Source organism: Vigna angularis, chromosome 1 (genome assembly GCF_016808095.1).
Source record: "Vigna angularis cultivar LongXiaoDou No.4 chromosome 1, ASM1680809v1, whole genome shotgun sequence".
NCBI lineage: Eukaryota > Viridiplantae > Streptophyta > Magnoliopsida > Fabales > Fabaceae > Vigna > Vigna angularis.
Window position 1 is genome coordinate 60,442,139 of NC_068970.1, and position 15,559 is coordinate 60,457,697.

Here is a 15,559-nt window from a genome sequence, read left to right on the forward strand (position 1 = left end):
GCCTCCAGCTGGTCGATCTTCTTGTTGCATTCCTCTTCGTTGAAAACCATCTGTTCCAAGGTAGATTGAAGAGAGGCTGCATTCTTTTTTTCCTTGTCAAGCTCGGCACGCAGCTCCGCCACCCCAGGGCGATCAGCAAACTCCTTCAGGTACCACGCCAGGGCGGATGTCCGAGTAGACATCTCCAGCATGGCGTTGGTCAATTCCAACTCGGTGAGAGGCTCTATGAGCGCCCTTTGGGAGGAGCTCATGTGGAACTTCGACCGGTTACTCATGCTAAATTCCGGGCTGAAGATACCCCCCGGAAGAGGGACGGCAGGGGCCTTCCCACGGTCCTTGTCTTTGCTCTTTCGAGCCTTCTTCGAAGCCGACCGAGACGAAGACCCCTCCTTGTCTTTGCGTCCCTCCGCAGCGTGCTCCTTTCTCTTGCGAGCTGAGGGATTGGCAGAAGCAGTGGCCGCCTCAGATACTGGGGTTGCCTGAGTGGCCGCTCCCTCTGGTTGAGAGTCGGGAGGCGGCACCTGGACATTTGGACCCCCAGTCTTATTGGCAGGGGGGGCTTCTACTTTCTGGGTGGGACGCGCAGTTGCGTGACGTCCGCCCAAGGAAATTCGCCCGGCAGGAGGAGGACGGGGTATGTTTGGGACGGTCGTCGGCCGGGCGGTCGACGAGCTAGCCCCGGACTTCTTCCGGGCGGCTATAAAATTGGATTTACGGGAACCCTGAGTCGTCATAAGTTCTGCAAGAAACAAAGCAATTCAGAAAATTAACGTCAGTATACGAAAAATAAACACACCCAATGTAACAGAACCATACCGAACGCCTTTGGTCCACAATCCTCGAGACTAAGGCATTCGACTAGACAACGGGCGGAAATCCGGCGGGGGAGGTCGTTAATGGTACGCACGGCCTCCAAGTCGGACGCTGTTAAGGCCCCCAAAGAAGTCGCCTTTATTCGTCGAGGATCTCTCGTCCAATAAAATGGGAACAACGGCCTCCCTTCATCATCAGAAAATTCGCGGAGGCCGGCTTTATTCACAATTATTTTGAAGTAATGTGTCTTGAAATTTTTGAAAGAATCGGAGAAAGGGCGGAAGAGGGTCCTATCCCGGACTGATATGAAGGAAACCCAACCGCCAGAAGGAGAAGGGCGAACCTCGAAATAGTGAAAGAAGACCGGGATGGTGGGAGTGACGCCCACTGCTAAGCACATAGCCAAGAACGCCTGTACAGCCGCCCAAGAGTTGGGATGCAGTTGTGTAGGAGCCACATTGACTTCTCGAAGGATAGCCATTTGGAACTTTGTGAAAGGCACCCGGATGAATAGGTGGGTGAAGAAGGTGACATACATGAAAAAGAAGTCAAAGGGAGAAGACCGCCCATCATGAAAAACCCGTTCGTTCAACAAGGTCACACCGGCTCGAATTAATCTCGAGTCCTCTACATCCCGGACAATGTGCGTAAGGCGGATCCTCCATTCCAAATCCTTGCGGAAAGCGTAACACGAAGCATACCGGCTAGGAACGACGGGAGCCAACTCAGACACCACCGTCCCTAAGCCGTCCGGTTCATGGGGAGACCCAACCACACGAATACCGCCCTTGAGCAGGAATAGAGGGACACCATGGAAGATCCGGTCATCCGGTGAGACCGGTGCCTCGAGGTCCGCCTCGGAAGACCCAACCGCCTCGTCCACAAAACGAGAGGAAACCGAGCTAAGAGGATCGCTGCCGTCGCCCCCCGTCGACCCCTCCCGGATTCCGCCCGACGACCCGGAACCAGACACAAGAGAAACGAAGGCCATTTATTACCTGAGGGAAAAAAGAATTTAAAATCTTCAACAAGGGAGATAAGCGAAAATGACCTCGTCTAATTTCCTATTTATAGGAAAAATTTCATAACCGTTGGACACGCTCCAGCCGTCTAGATCTGGCACGACCAACGCTCCAGATTCGGCGACGCTTCGCCTCCCGTCCATAGGAACACGCCACGTGTTTTCCCGCCTAAAGTCCAAAATTTGAAAGCCCACTAGATATAGCCCAAATGCGGATTCCTGGCCCAACACACGCCGTACTCAAAATCCTACGTCCACTACGTGGACTAGGACTTGGGGGGCTTGTGTACCAGGGGGGGGGGCTCGAGGCTGTACGAAAGGACCCGGCAAAACCGGACGCCGTACGGAAATGTCCACATGGGCGGACGCCACATGGGCGGATCTCCGTGCGCGCGAGACGAACGCTCACTTTATATGGGCGGACGCCCACGCCCGCCAAACATCAAATCTTGTTCGCCAGGCAAATCTTATTTGTTTGGTCGTCCAAAGTCCTACGTTCACCGCGTGCACTTGGACTCGGGGGGCTTGTGTACCCGCAAGGGCCGGACGCCGTACGGAAAAGTCCACATGGGCGGACATAACCGGCAAAACCGGACGCCGTACGGAAATGTCCACATTGGCGGACGCCACATGGGCGGATCTCCGTGCGCGTGAGACGAACGCTCACTTTATATGGGCGGACGCCCACGCCCGCCAAAACACTAATCAGCAGGACTTAAGGAAAAGTAGCCTGGTTTAAAGGTAAGTAGAAATTAGAGGCTATTGGGCTGTTTTGGGCCGTGATTAACTTTTCACTAATCCCGAGCCCATAGCGAAAACTATAAATACAGGTCCACGGTGAGTGGTAGGGGGGTTACATTGAATGCACATTGATTACTATCCCTGAGAGAAGCCTTTGCTCTGAAACTGACTTTGGCATCGGAGAATCTTTTGCAGGTCTCCGCCCCTCAGGATTGAAAGAAGGAACGGAGAGTCAAGATAGAAGATCAGCTACCAGGACAAATTGACAGGAGGACGTGGAGGTTTGGAACTGCACAGCCCTACACATCCGAAACAGTTTCCATTAACTTTCTTGATGTTCTTTTACTATAAAGAATATTCATAATGTTATTCATTATTGTTATACTTCTTTCATTTTTCGTATTTAGATTTCAACATGTTGCTTCATAAATATTTTTTTTTTCCATGCATTCACATCTCTGTTTTCTCAGCAAAGTATTGTAAGTCATTTTTATATTTTTCTTAACCTAAACCTCTGGCCTTTTTGGATTTGCACACACTCTACCATTTTTTTCCCATTGATGTTCCTTTTCTATATTTCTCATATTTACAATAAATTGTTTTGAATTTGAATTAATTATTTACTTATCTTGTTCGGTACCTTAAAGAAAATCACACAGAACATGAGAATGTTATGTGGTATAAACTTTCCGCTTTCTTTCTCACCTTCACCAACATTGGTTTTCATACCAATTATTCATGTAGCCTCTGTTGGAAAGAAAATTTCAACATGTTATATTTATGTTTGAGTGTCATTTTTTGAATTAGCCTTTGCTATTCTCCAAAAGCTTCAAATTCACTTTTATGATAATTTACCTCTAGTCCAAAGAAAACTTATAACATCTCAAGATTGTTTTAATTGGCTTCACGTTTTCCATACTAGTCTACTTTACAAAGTATCGTTTACAAATTACAACATATTCACCTTCACCTTCTCAAATCTTACTTTATATCCTATATGTATGTTCTTTCTCACTACCTCCCCATTAACCCACTTTATTCATCACATTTACCTCGCTCTTTCAATAACTTACCAACATATAAACTCATTATAAAATATTTCAACAATTCACATTCTCAAAATCAAATAAACATTCCATTTGTAAAATCCTTTTTCAAAAACCTATAAAACATCTTTAAAAACTTGCTTAGTTGGTGTTTTGCTCACTCTACGAATTTGACCTTTAAGAATAATTTTTTTAAATTCGTCCAACAAGTCTTATCTCACCCAACAAGTGAATCATTTATGCTTAGTTGACTTTTCACAGAAAAATTCTCACTCAGCCAGCGTATCACTCACCTAGCGAGTGGGTCATCCCCTGCATCATTCACTTCGTGAATTATGTTTCTCATTCAATGAGCGGATATGCATAATTCATAATTCAAGACAAATACCTAAATCTGTTTCAACTGACCTTAAAAGTTATTCTTCGTATATTCTTAAATCAAATAGACTATATCAATTCAAAACTTTACCAATTAACACTAATTGAATTGAATTTAGTTATCATTAAGTAAACATCTCATCTATTCTCATATACACTTCAATTCTTCACAAGCAACTTCAGATAATCATATTCATCAATTGAGCAAAGATCATAGTACATGTTGAATTAAATAATAATAATAGCAAATTCATCTATCAACCCATTCATTAATCACAATAAAAGGTTTCTAAATATCTAACTTTTCTTATTTGCAAGTAAGCACACACCACTTTTTTTACTCAACGTACTCAAAGTAATATCTGCACAAAGAAAGCTCAAATAAATTATTTAATCATATCCTAATAATTTTAATTGAATATATATTCACTTAGAGTTTTGAGATGATACATGCAACTTCCAAAACTCACACATGCAATATAAAAATTAAAAAAATAAAAAAATAAACTGATTTTATTTAAAAAATTGATCGGATAAAAAATAATTTTTACTTTTATAGCATGCTTTGATCTTAAAGAAATAAAATATAAAGTCAAAGATAAAAAGAAAAGATGGAAAAAATTTTCTTTTAAAGAGATCATAATTCTTATAAAATGAATCTCATAAAAATTGTATTTATTAGATGACTTTTTATAATAAAATAACTGAGTATGATATTTTAAAATCAATTCTCTTACATATGTTCTATTTTTCTATGACTTTACATAATGCTTTTATAAAAGTTACTTATCATTCTAATTGTTTACTTTTCTTTTTATAAGTTGAAAATTATAAAATAATTAACGTTTATATGTTGAACTAAAATAAATAGTTATGACCAAACAAACGATTTTATATTTGGTTTTGAGATAATTAATATATTGCAAAGTTATGTTTTAAGTATGCTTTCTTTTATTATCGAATTTCGTGCTTAAATTTTGTTTTTTTTAAATAATGTCATAGATGTAATTTACCGATGTGCCTCTGATATATTAATTTAGATAATTAGTTTTTATTATACTTTTTAACTTAGTTGGAATTATTATTCGAACCACATAATTTATTCGCTAATAAATGTTAATAAGGAAAAATTTTAAGATGTGTAAAAAAATGAACTACTAAATTTAATCATATTTCAATAAACTAAAATATAATAATTGCTTCATCCAGGTGTTAAGATGTTACTTTACTTTTGTATCATTAGTTAGAATATTATAATTTCCAAGCAAAAGGTTGTTATAATCATTTCCATTTTTACTTTTTTTAACCTTGATATTACATATTAATCATTGTTTAAATTAATAAATAATATGGTTAATATTTTTTACGAAATCAATGCATTAATATATATTTATACTACTGTACTATTTAAAACGACAATGATATGAATTGAAATAATTAAAAATAACCTTTTATTTTGTAGATATATGATTTTATTTCTTTGTCAAACCCACTGCCTAATACAATTAGGCTATTATTTTTTATTCGAGTTCTACACTTTTATACCAAGTAGGTTAATGTATCCTATTAATAAAAGTTTAGGTATTTTCTCAATATTGAGTCTTAAAAATCCGATTCTTTGCCTTTTTCTGGAAACATATTCAAAGGGAAATAAGGAATAATAAGGAAAATGGAAAATATTAGGAATTGGTAGAAGTCAACTATAACACTAAATTGATATTAATTATTTTGTAGAGATATTTAGTTATTGTGTCATTTTAATATTTATTGATTATTCTTTAATTTTTTTATGTAATTTAAATTAAAAATATTTAATAGTATAAATTGAATTAATTAATATATTTCATTACATGATGTTATGTAAATATCACAAACAATAAAAAAATTGTAAGAAGAAAATTAAAAGTAAATGTAATTTAGATTAAGGAATAAAAACAAATAAATTTCTGAAAATAAAAAAACTAAATAAATTATTTCAATAAAATAATTTGTCCGACGCAGAAAACATATACAAGTTTTAAAAATAAATTTAAACATTGAAAAATTAATAAAAATAAATATTTAAAAAATATAAAATTATAGTCAAATAATAATATATTTTATTTATAAATGAAATTTTTATTATATATAATAAAACCTATATAACTACATTCTTTTATGTGATTTTACAAAATTGTTTTTACAAAAATCAAATAGAGTATTTTATTGACTAACTGTTAACTTATAATTATAAACTAATTTATCAATTAAAATCCAACTTAACTTATTATTTATCAAGTTTATAAACTGTTTCTTTTCTTCCAACACAATTATCATCTATCATTAAAATTGGTTTGCATCTTAGTTCAAGATTCTACTATTACTATTCTGATTAATAAAAAAATTATTTGTTGGCAAAATTAGAGATTCTCAGCTACAAAAATTGAAACAACCAATCTAATTCAAATAGCAATAAAATCTGATTAGATTGTTCAGTAGTCAGTCTTTACACTAGTAATAAATTAAAATTACTATAATAGTTTTTATAAAACACAATAAAGACCAACTTTAAATACGTACTATTTTTTTCTTACTTAAGATAAATCTAAATTGAACTGTGAATTTTTACTACTATCGGATTATATATATATATATATATATATATATATATATATATATATATATATATATATATATATATAAATTTCAAAATCCTTTCGAAATCAAGCATCTTACTTGGAAGGAAATGCATCTTTAAGAGGGGCAGTTGACTTTTTTTAAGTACATTTTGGTTATAAATGTGAGAAATTATTTTAAGGGTGTGTTTGGATTCACGTATGAATTTGAGCCAGTAGAAATAGGTAAATTTGATTAAAAAAAAGAATATTGACGAGAAATAAAGAAAAAATTAATTATGAATAATTTGATAAGTTAATAAATAATTTATTTCTTAATAAAATTAATTAATTAAGTATGTTCTTAAAATTAATTTCTATTAATACATTGTAAGTATTTATTATATTAGAATAAGGAATGAATATTTTGTTTTACTATTTACTTTTGCATCTTTTAATAAAAATTTATCCCAACTATCTATTGCTTTAATTTTATTTTATTAAAAAGACCCTTAATCATTTTAGTCCATAAATAATAAATACGGACAATTATATATTTCTCTCTCTTATAAAGATTGGAGAGAATGAATAATCCACTATGCTATTCTACCTCTATAATTAATTATTTTACTGATAAATTTATTACTATTAATTATCATCTTTAATGTATATGAATTTGTTCATTTATGCCTTCTGAGAAGGACAATGGAAATATATGTTAAGAAAAGATACACATACATTATCAAGAACATGAGTATTAAGTAAACAGGGAGGATTAGAATCACAAGTTTTAAAGTGCATTATTCTATTAATTAAGATCTATTAACAATTATAAAATAAAATTAATCAACTAGGAGATTAAACTATAATTTTCAAGAAATTTTGATTAATAAGGAACAAGGGCGGCTTCATTGGAAAAGAGGGGTCTTGTCTTCTAATTTCTTAAATTTTAATATATTTTATATATTTGAAATTCTAATTTTTTTATATATTTATTTAAAAACTTTAACATCCTTTTACAATATTATCGAATTTCAAACTATAATTTTTAAAATTTTCTAAATAAAATACAGCAGAAAAATTGCAGGTATTAGGACTAAATTAATTATTTTTTTAATGTGAGAAAATAATCTGACGTGGAAAGAAGTCTCGTAAGCGAAAATATCGTACCTCTTTGGAAGTTCATTGAGTAGCATAAAAGCACGTCTTTATTATATGTATCACCCTATTCTTATCTTAATCGTCGGAGTCTTTCACTGAAACAAAGGGTGTGATCATGGCAGAGGAATCAGCAGAAAAAATCTGTGAAGGTGTCTCTGAGTCTCCAACTACTACCCCAGTTGGAGGACAGACACCCCTAGAGGGTGACTCCAAGACACGAAGAATCAAAGCCACGAGACACCCTCGATGGACCAGACAAGAAACTCTTGTTCTGATAGAGTCTAAGAAAATGGTGGAAAGTGGGGAACAAGGTTGTCGGTTTAGATCAGCTTCGGGGTTCATCCAAAGCGATCCCAAATGGGAGATGGTGTCATCGTTTTGTCAGCAACGTGGGGTGAAGAGAGGGGCGGTTCAGTGCAGGAAAAGGTGGGGCAATCTCCTCACTGATTTCAGGAAGATAAAAAAGTGGGAATCGGGGGTGAAGGAGGAGAGTGAGTCGTTTTGGATCATGAGAAATGATGTGAGGAAGGAGAAGAAGCTTCCGGGTTTCTTTGACTCGGTGGTGTACAATGTGTTGGATGGAGGGGTGTGCACCACTGTTGCATTTCCCTTGACACTGGTGAAGATGGTGCCCAAAGTGGAGAATGGTTTTGCTGAGGTGGTGGGTCCAGAACAATGCAAGGAGAATGAGGAGGAAGAAGAGGAGGAGGAGGATGAGGCCATCGTCGATAGTGAGAAAATGAGTTGGAGCACCGAAGAAGAGAATGTGGAGACCAGCGTAGCTGCAAATATGGCCAATGGTGTTTTGAAAGTGCCACCAGGTTTCAAGGAGAAAGAGATCACTGGGAGTCTCAGAAACACCCCCTTACTCTCACTGCCTACTCCAGGTACCAAGTTACACGATTACACTGTCGTTTTTGTTTCTGAATTTGAAGAGAGTTACAACATATGTTCCTTTTTATGTTGTTTTATGCTCAAAATATTGACCATTTTAGTTTGCAATGGTTAATCTCTCGTGTACCCTTTTCGTATTGATTAATTATTTTCTTGTTGCTTTCAACTAATAAGCAGAGAAGCAGCAGCAGCAGCCGCCATCTTGCCAAGGGAACTATGATCCTTGTAATCAAACCAATTTACTTCTGCTGTGTAGTATATGTTTGTCACTTTTGTTCAGTTCGACTGTGATGCAATGTTAGTGTTTATATATAGTAGAGTTTGGTCCCCGTTTTTTAATGTAGCCCCTTTTGTTTCTCCTTTTTCAAACAACTTTTTTGTCCCTAAAACACTGTTTATATGCAACTGTTGCTGTCAATTGAATCAACAAACAATAATTCCTAACTACCACTACTAGTATTTCATTTTATTAGAAAGTGAGTTTATGCCTAACTCATCCCCACAAAACCGGCTTGTAAGGTGAGGTTTGCACCTCATTTATATATTATAATTTGGCCTTATCTCTAGTCGATGTGGGACTTCCAACACACCCCCTTCACGCCGAGGTATAGACATCTCGTGCGTGATAGTAGAAATTGGGTGGTCCGATAGCGGCCCGATTGCGGGTGGAAGAGAAGAATAGAATGCCCACTTAGAACTCGCTAGGATAGGCTCTAACCATGGCTCTGATACCATATTAGAAAGTGAGTTTATGCCTAACTCAACCCCACAAAACCGGCACTAATACATTTGGCAATGCATTGCACCATATACTGTAAATTTGTTGTTAAAGATCAATTAATAATTTCATTATGAAATTGTTATTTCGTACGAAGTTATTCTCGCACAAATAACATAAATCAGCGTCTTTTGAAATATCATTTTAAACAGAGACTGCATTGTACTGAGATATGGAGGAATAACTTGTATTTAGCATGAATTTGTTAACAATTGGAAACTATCAGCTGCACGTGAAAATGTTGCTGTAGTCATTGAAATAAATTTTTTTTCGCGTATTTTTCACACATTCATTTGGTCAGCCAATCGAAATCATTCTATGTTTGATCACTCATTTTATCTGGACGATGGTGATTGATTGAATGATGAAAGTCCAACTACACTGAATTTTGTTCCAGAGTTAATGAGCTTTGCTTTTTGCAATCTGAACGAAAGTATTTTGGTTCAGGCTTTCAGAGGGAACCTGTATTTCAGCATGGATACAAGAGAAAGCGGGTATCATCGGACAGTAGTGAGGACAACACAGATTTCGACAACAGTATTACCAAATTGCTTAGGAGAAACAGTGAGATACTGAAAGCCCATCTTGGAACTCAGAACATAAATTATGAATTGGCCAGGAACCAGCAGAAGCAGCAAACTGACATCTTAGTTGCAGCCCTTGGCAAGCTCACCGATGCTCTCACAAAGATTGCTGACAAGCTGTAAATGAATTCATATCACAAAGGATATGCATATTACTGCTAATTATTGCACTAGATTTAATCATCATTATTTTACCCTCTTTTAATTAGCACTTCATTTACCTTTACCGATTTGCTTTTTGGGAGAATTATTCTTCATATTGTTTTCATGAAGTTGAAAGTTTATTCTTTCAACTCGATCCAGATTGCAAATCCATTTTTCTTAGGTCGGACATATACCATCTAGCTGCTTTTATTTGCACACTCACTAAAATGAAAATAAGACAAAATAAAAAACAAACATTAAATAATTTTAATTGATTAAAATAAAAATTGTTGTTTAATGTGTGCATGTAAGAATTTCTTGCAATTACTGTTACTTTTTCCTTGTTACTACTAAATAGTACGAAAAAGTAATTTGCAATTTTAACTTAAATCATTATGTTTTCCATTAAGTCTATTCTTTTTCGTGAAATTAGACATTAATAAAACCTATAAATAGCCTACGCTGATGACTTATGCCGGTATACTATATTCTACGGGCAATCAACTTATAAATTATGTTTATCAAAAGTTTAGCATGCGTCGTATGTATTTTTACTTAGTTTTGCAAAATTAATATTAATTGAAATTGAATTTAATGTGATACGATTGATGTCTGAAATTTTTTATTTTAAATGCAGGTTTACAGTAAATTTAATATAAATTAACATCTTTATGCAAAATATGGTTCGAGTCTTTGTTAAGGAGAGTAGTATGAGATCTCTATCAACAGCTAAGACACTGTTAAAGACAATAAAAAAGGTGCGATACTTGAACTTTTCTCCAACATGTCAGTTAATTGACTTACATCCCTGATTTTGTTATTATTATTATTATTATTATTATTATTATTATTTTATTACCGAAAATGTAATACAGGAGCTAACTACTCCCCTTGATAGTAGTTACTTCTGTATGGACAACATATGAGGAGCTTGCCTCCATACTACCAACCCAATGGAGCAGTAATCACCAGCTGCACACAAATTTAAAGTGAACCACTTCACTCTATTTCCCCCAGAAAACAACATAGCCTCAATTCATCAGCCTCTTCTACACTGAAGAAATATACATGATAGAATTATAGGTGGGGAATAATAGGATATAAAATAACGACACAGAACACCTTACAATTTACACTAAGAATTTCCTCTAATTATACAAAACACAGTCCTCTACACAGCTTTAATAATACAGTATGGTCTACACTGCTTTGGTCAAAACCATACCTTCTCATAGCGAGTTAAATCTTCCAAACACAGTCCAATCCATATAATGCTTGCTATAACTTGCATACCACCTTGGTTCCGGAAGAGGACACCTAACTCGGAACGTCATCTTCTTCCACATTGCCATGGTGAAATGGGTTCTTTACATTGAGCTGGAGGAGTGGCCAATCTATATTTGTTGCAAGAGATATTAGGACTCTAATAGTATTTATTATGACAAATGTTAGCTTTCTATTTGTAATATTTATGAATTGGATTCCTGTTATGTTTTCTGTTTTGATTCAGTACCAAAACAGCAGTATTAGTTGGGAAATCATTAAAGGTTTATGTTAGGACGAATCAAAGGCAGATTCACTCTAGTAAGGCTTTATTCATTATTGAAAATGTTATTGGCAGCTTATGAATTTGGTATGGCGGTTATATGAGGGGGTTTTATTTGCTGTATGGCAGTTACTAACTTGAGGTGGCAGTTTTTGTGTAATATTGTTGAAAGATAAAGAATTGGTATACTGATATATAAATATCTTTCTGCATTGAAATGCAATACTGGATGAGCATATGCTCACAACCTGTATTTATAGTGTTGAAACTCAACAAGACAGATAGTTATAGTGTCTTACATCAACAAACCAACTGAAGCTACTAGGAAAGAGAAAACCCTGATTGGTATAGTTACTATACAGAACACAGAAATATAAACTGATCACGAAAGAGCTAACGTTGAGAAGAGTATTATCTCGCATAAAAGTTCAAACATTTTTATTCTGTACTAGGTGACAATTTTTAAATAAAGAAAAGAACCAGAACAATGTATTCTTGACCAAAATTCTTTGCTACTCATAGTCTTTTGGAATCATATACGAAGAAAACAAATAATGCTTTAGTCGCTAGGCCCACAAGGGGAATAACAGTATTCTGTTTATTTAAATGAAAATGGTTAAAAAATATTACCACTCTTTTGCCTTTAACTGCAATTTTAGTTTGGTAAGGAAAAAATGGAGTTGAAATTATAACTACTGTTAAAAGTGACTAAATAGATTCAAAAGAAGAAAGTTAATCAAACCTACTCATGGTGAAATTATCAAGGTTCGATGATAAAGTGAACAATCTTGACCCGAAGTTTGCTTTCGATATCTGATAACCCAATTGTATTTTGCTGCCTCCATATGACTAGTATAGTTTTTATTTATTTTTATGATTGTAATGCTTCAAGCATTTTTGCAGAAAGCTCATAAGCTTGACACATCCTCCCTTGTATGACTCCGTCCTCATTTTCCAACTAAGGTTACAGTGTGGTGCACTCTGCATCCATAGATTTAAGGTAAAATGTGTTTTAAGTCTCTTAAGCTTAGTTCAAAATTAGTATTAGTCCCTATATTTTAAAAAAGGTGGTTTTGGTTCTTGTATTTTCTGAAATGTGGAGGAATTGCTCCTCGCTAGGTTGAAATGAAGGATAGGAACGTGGATTAAATCACTATATCTCAGAAAAAAACTGAAAAACCACTTATTTTAAAATGGAAGGACTAGAACCAAATATGACCAAATCTTGGGGGATCTATAATACATTTTACCATAGATTTTGTTTCTGCTACGGGTTTATCTCTGAGATATACAATATACTAAACATAGCCTCAATTCATCAGCATCTTCTACACTAAGAAGAAATATACATGATAGATATGCGCAAAATAATAGCATACAAAATCACGACATATAATGCCTTACATTTTACACTAAGACTTTCCTTCAATTATACAAAACTTACCTTTCAGTCCTCACTACATAGGAACAGCCTCAATAAGCCTGGCAAAGTAAAATTGAGTAGTGATTAAGCCTTTCTTCCTTATGGTCCAGCCAACCTTTTTCAATGCCCTTTCAACATCTGCTTCGGAGTGAAGATATGCTCTTGTTGCCTTTGAAGGACCAGGGAACAACTCTCCAATCCTCTTTAGTATATCATAATAAAACGTCTTCGGAGCAAAACTCAGAATCAATCGGTTGTTGGCCAATGAAGCAAGGTGGCCGATCATCCCATCAGCTTTACTTTGAGGGTAATGAATCAAAACATCAAGGCAGACCACCGTGTCATACTTTCCATCCAAACTCTCTAAATCCTTCACTACAAACTTTGGCAACACAGGGGTAGATCCATTCTCACTGGCTACAAGTTGTTCTTTTGCCTGCACCAAATGGAAAGTCATTGTTTTACGTCAGCAATGGCGTATTACTTGACCTCACCTCTCCTATGTGTTCATCACGTCAGGGGGAAGGGGGTACCTCAGCTATTCATCTTACTAATGTTCATCGACTATTTAATTTGTTAATTCCTTCATCAAGCTCGTTTAGGTTTTCAAACAGGTAAATTTAAGCTTAATATCAAACTCAAGTACATAAATGAGTCAAACATGACACTAAGCTCGACCTTATAATTTTAAGAGTTTGGTAGAATAGAGCACAATCCCGAACCTTATACGTGTCACGTGCTCAAACTCTTAATTAGAAGGCTGTTGTCTGTGCCTAGGACCTGTATTATACCCATATGCACATCCACTATAAGGGTATTTATCAGATTTCACTAATTTATTGGATATTTATCAATTTTGAAAAAATTCAATGTCATGTTAATAAATGCCTTTAATTCTTCGCTGTGCACATGAAATACTAATATGTTAAATTAACAGCTTCAAAATTAACAGATATAAAAAATATTGAAGTATGAATAACTACTAATCAAACGAACTAAGCGCCGCTATTTTGAAGAAGAAAACAGGAATGCAGGGTAACCTGTTTCTCAGCCTCAGCAACCATAGCTGCGGAGATATCACTGGCGAACACAACAGCACCCTCTTTCGCGAGAGGAATCGAGAGCGAACCGGTCCCACACCCGGCGTCGCAAACCGTAACGCCCTGAAGCGATCCTTCGTCCTTCAACATGCTCAGCGTGCTCTCTACGGTCTTCGAGTGTCCCAACCGAATGTCGCGCTGAACCCGGTTCACCTCGTCTGTCTCGCCGTAGATTTTCTTCCAGCGCTGGAACCCTGAGTTGTTGAAGTACTCCCTCACCACCTCCTTGTCTCCTCCCCCCACTTCCTCCGCCTGCATCTGTCGCCGCCGCTCGGGGTCCGTCAGCGACAGCACCGCAGCCAGCGCCGCCACGAACCCCCCGCTCACCACCGCCACTGTGGTCCCGTCGATAGCACCCGAGACGTCGGCCGCGGTAGCCGTCGAGAGCGGCGGGATGGAAAATGCCGGCGACAGCGGCAGTTTGTGCGGTTTGTGAGAGAATCGAGGGGAAATGGTGGTTCTGTTGGGGTTTGGAACAATGAGGGAAGACCATAGGGACGATGAGAACGCCATTTTGGGTTTGAGTGAGGCTACCGGGCGGTGACAGCGTGGAACATGAAGGACCGAAGAATGGAGGAAGTAGCTGAAATGTTATCCAGGATAAGATAGCATTCGAGTTTCCAATGTCTTGCGCTGATTCTCGTGGGTCCCTACTTCACCATTCCGGTTCTCTGTCTACACCTGAACTTTCCACCGTTTATTTATTTAAAATAAAAATATATCAACGGCTGAAATTAAAAGGGATTACAAAATAAATAACACGAGCGGACACTCAAATTTAAGTTATTATTTTAAATAAGTTTTGAAGAAAATAATTAATTTTATTATTAAAATATGATTTTAACTATACTTAGTGGTAAGGTAACTATCATAGTTACCTCATTACATATCACGTTAGTAAAGTGGTCAAATTAACTATAATAATATCATCAAAATTGGCGAGTTAGGTTATATACATAGTTATATAAACAAAAATGCAATATTATATTTATAAGTATTGAATTTCGAAAAGTAACATATTTCTAAAAATAAAAGTAAAAGGCTGTATATTTATGGACTAAAATTAAAATAGTATACTTCTAAGAATTAAACTAAGGAATGGTATATTTGTAAGAGCAAAAACTAAGGTAACACATTTATATAATTAAGATAAAAGGACTTGTTTGCAGAAGTAAATATCTGATAAATCTTTTGTAATCAATATTCAACAACTAAATTAATAGTAAGACAATAATTATTTAACTTTATGATAAATATTAACAACAGCAGATAATATTTTAAGTAGAGAAAAAAAAGACTCAATCGTAAAACAATAAACAAAATTGTTATTTTTAAA

The 15,559-nt window shown here is 35.7% G+C and overlaps 2 protein-coding genes across 7 annotated transcripts; one reads left to right on the forward strand and one right to left on the reverse strand.

Moving 5' to 3' along the window:
• The first annotated feature begins 7,841 nt into the window (after window positions 1-7,841).
• Window positions 7,842-10,361, forward strand: LOC108325367 (trihelix transcription factor ASR3). Of its 5 annotated transcripts, none has more exons than XM_052867990.1 (3): window positions 7,842-8,641; window positions 8,823-8,945; window positions 9,874-10,361. In XM_052867990.1, the coding sequence occupies exons 1-3, from the start codon at window positions 7,870-7,872 to the stop codon at window positions 10,131-10,133; spliced, it is 1,155 nt and encodes a 384-aa protein (XP_052723950.1). In that variant the 5' UTR covers window positions 7,842-7,869; the 3' UTR covers window positions 10,134-10,361. The 5 variants fall into 5 exon arrangements, with proteins under 5 accessions (XP_052723950.1, XP_052723952.1, XP_052723951.1 ...); XM_052867992.1 differs by having other exon boundaries at window positions 8,823-8,873; XM_052867991.1 differs by having other exon boundaries at window positions 8,826-8,945.
• A 776-nt stretch (window positions 10,362-11,137) lies between these two features.
• LOC108331902 (magnesium protoporphyrin IX methyltransferase, chloroplastic) lies at window positions 11,138-14,856 on the reverse strand. Of its 2 annotated transcripts, XM_017567032.2 has the most exons (3): window positions 14,164-14,856; window positions 13,145-13,559; window positions 11,138-11,548 (listed from the first exon to the last, which is right to left on the reverse strand). In XM_017567032.2, the coding sequence occupies exons 1-2, from the start codon at window positions 14,734-14,736 to the stop codon at window positions 13,158-13,160; spliced, it is 975 nt and encodes a 324-aa protein (XP_017422521.1). In that variant the 5' UTR covers window positions 14,737-14,856; the 3' UTR covers window positions 11,138-11,548; window positions 13,145-13,157. The 2 variants fall into 2 exon arrangements, with proteins under 2 accessions (XP_017422521.1, XP_017422438.1); XM_017566949.2 differs by lacking the exon at window positions 11,138-11,548 and having other exon boundaries at window positions 12,916-13,559.
• Between the last annotated feature and the right edge of the window lie 703 nt (window positions 14,857-15,559).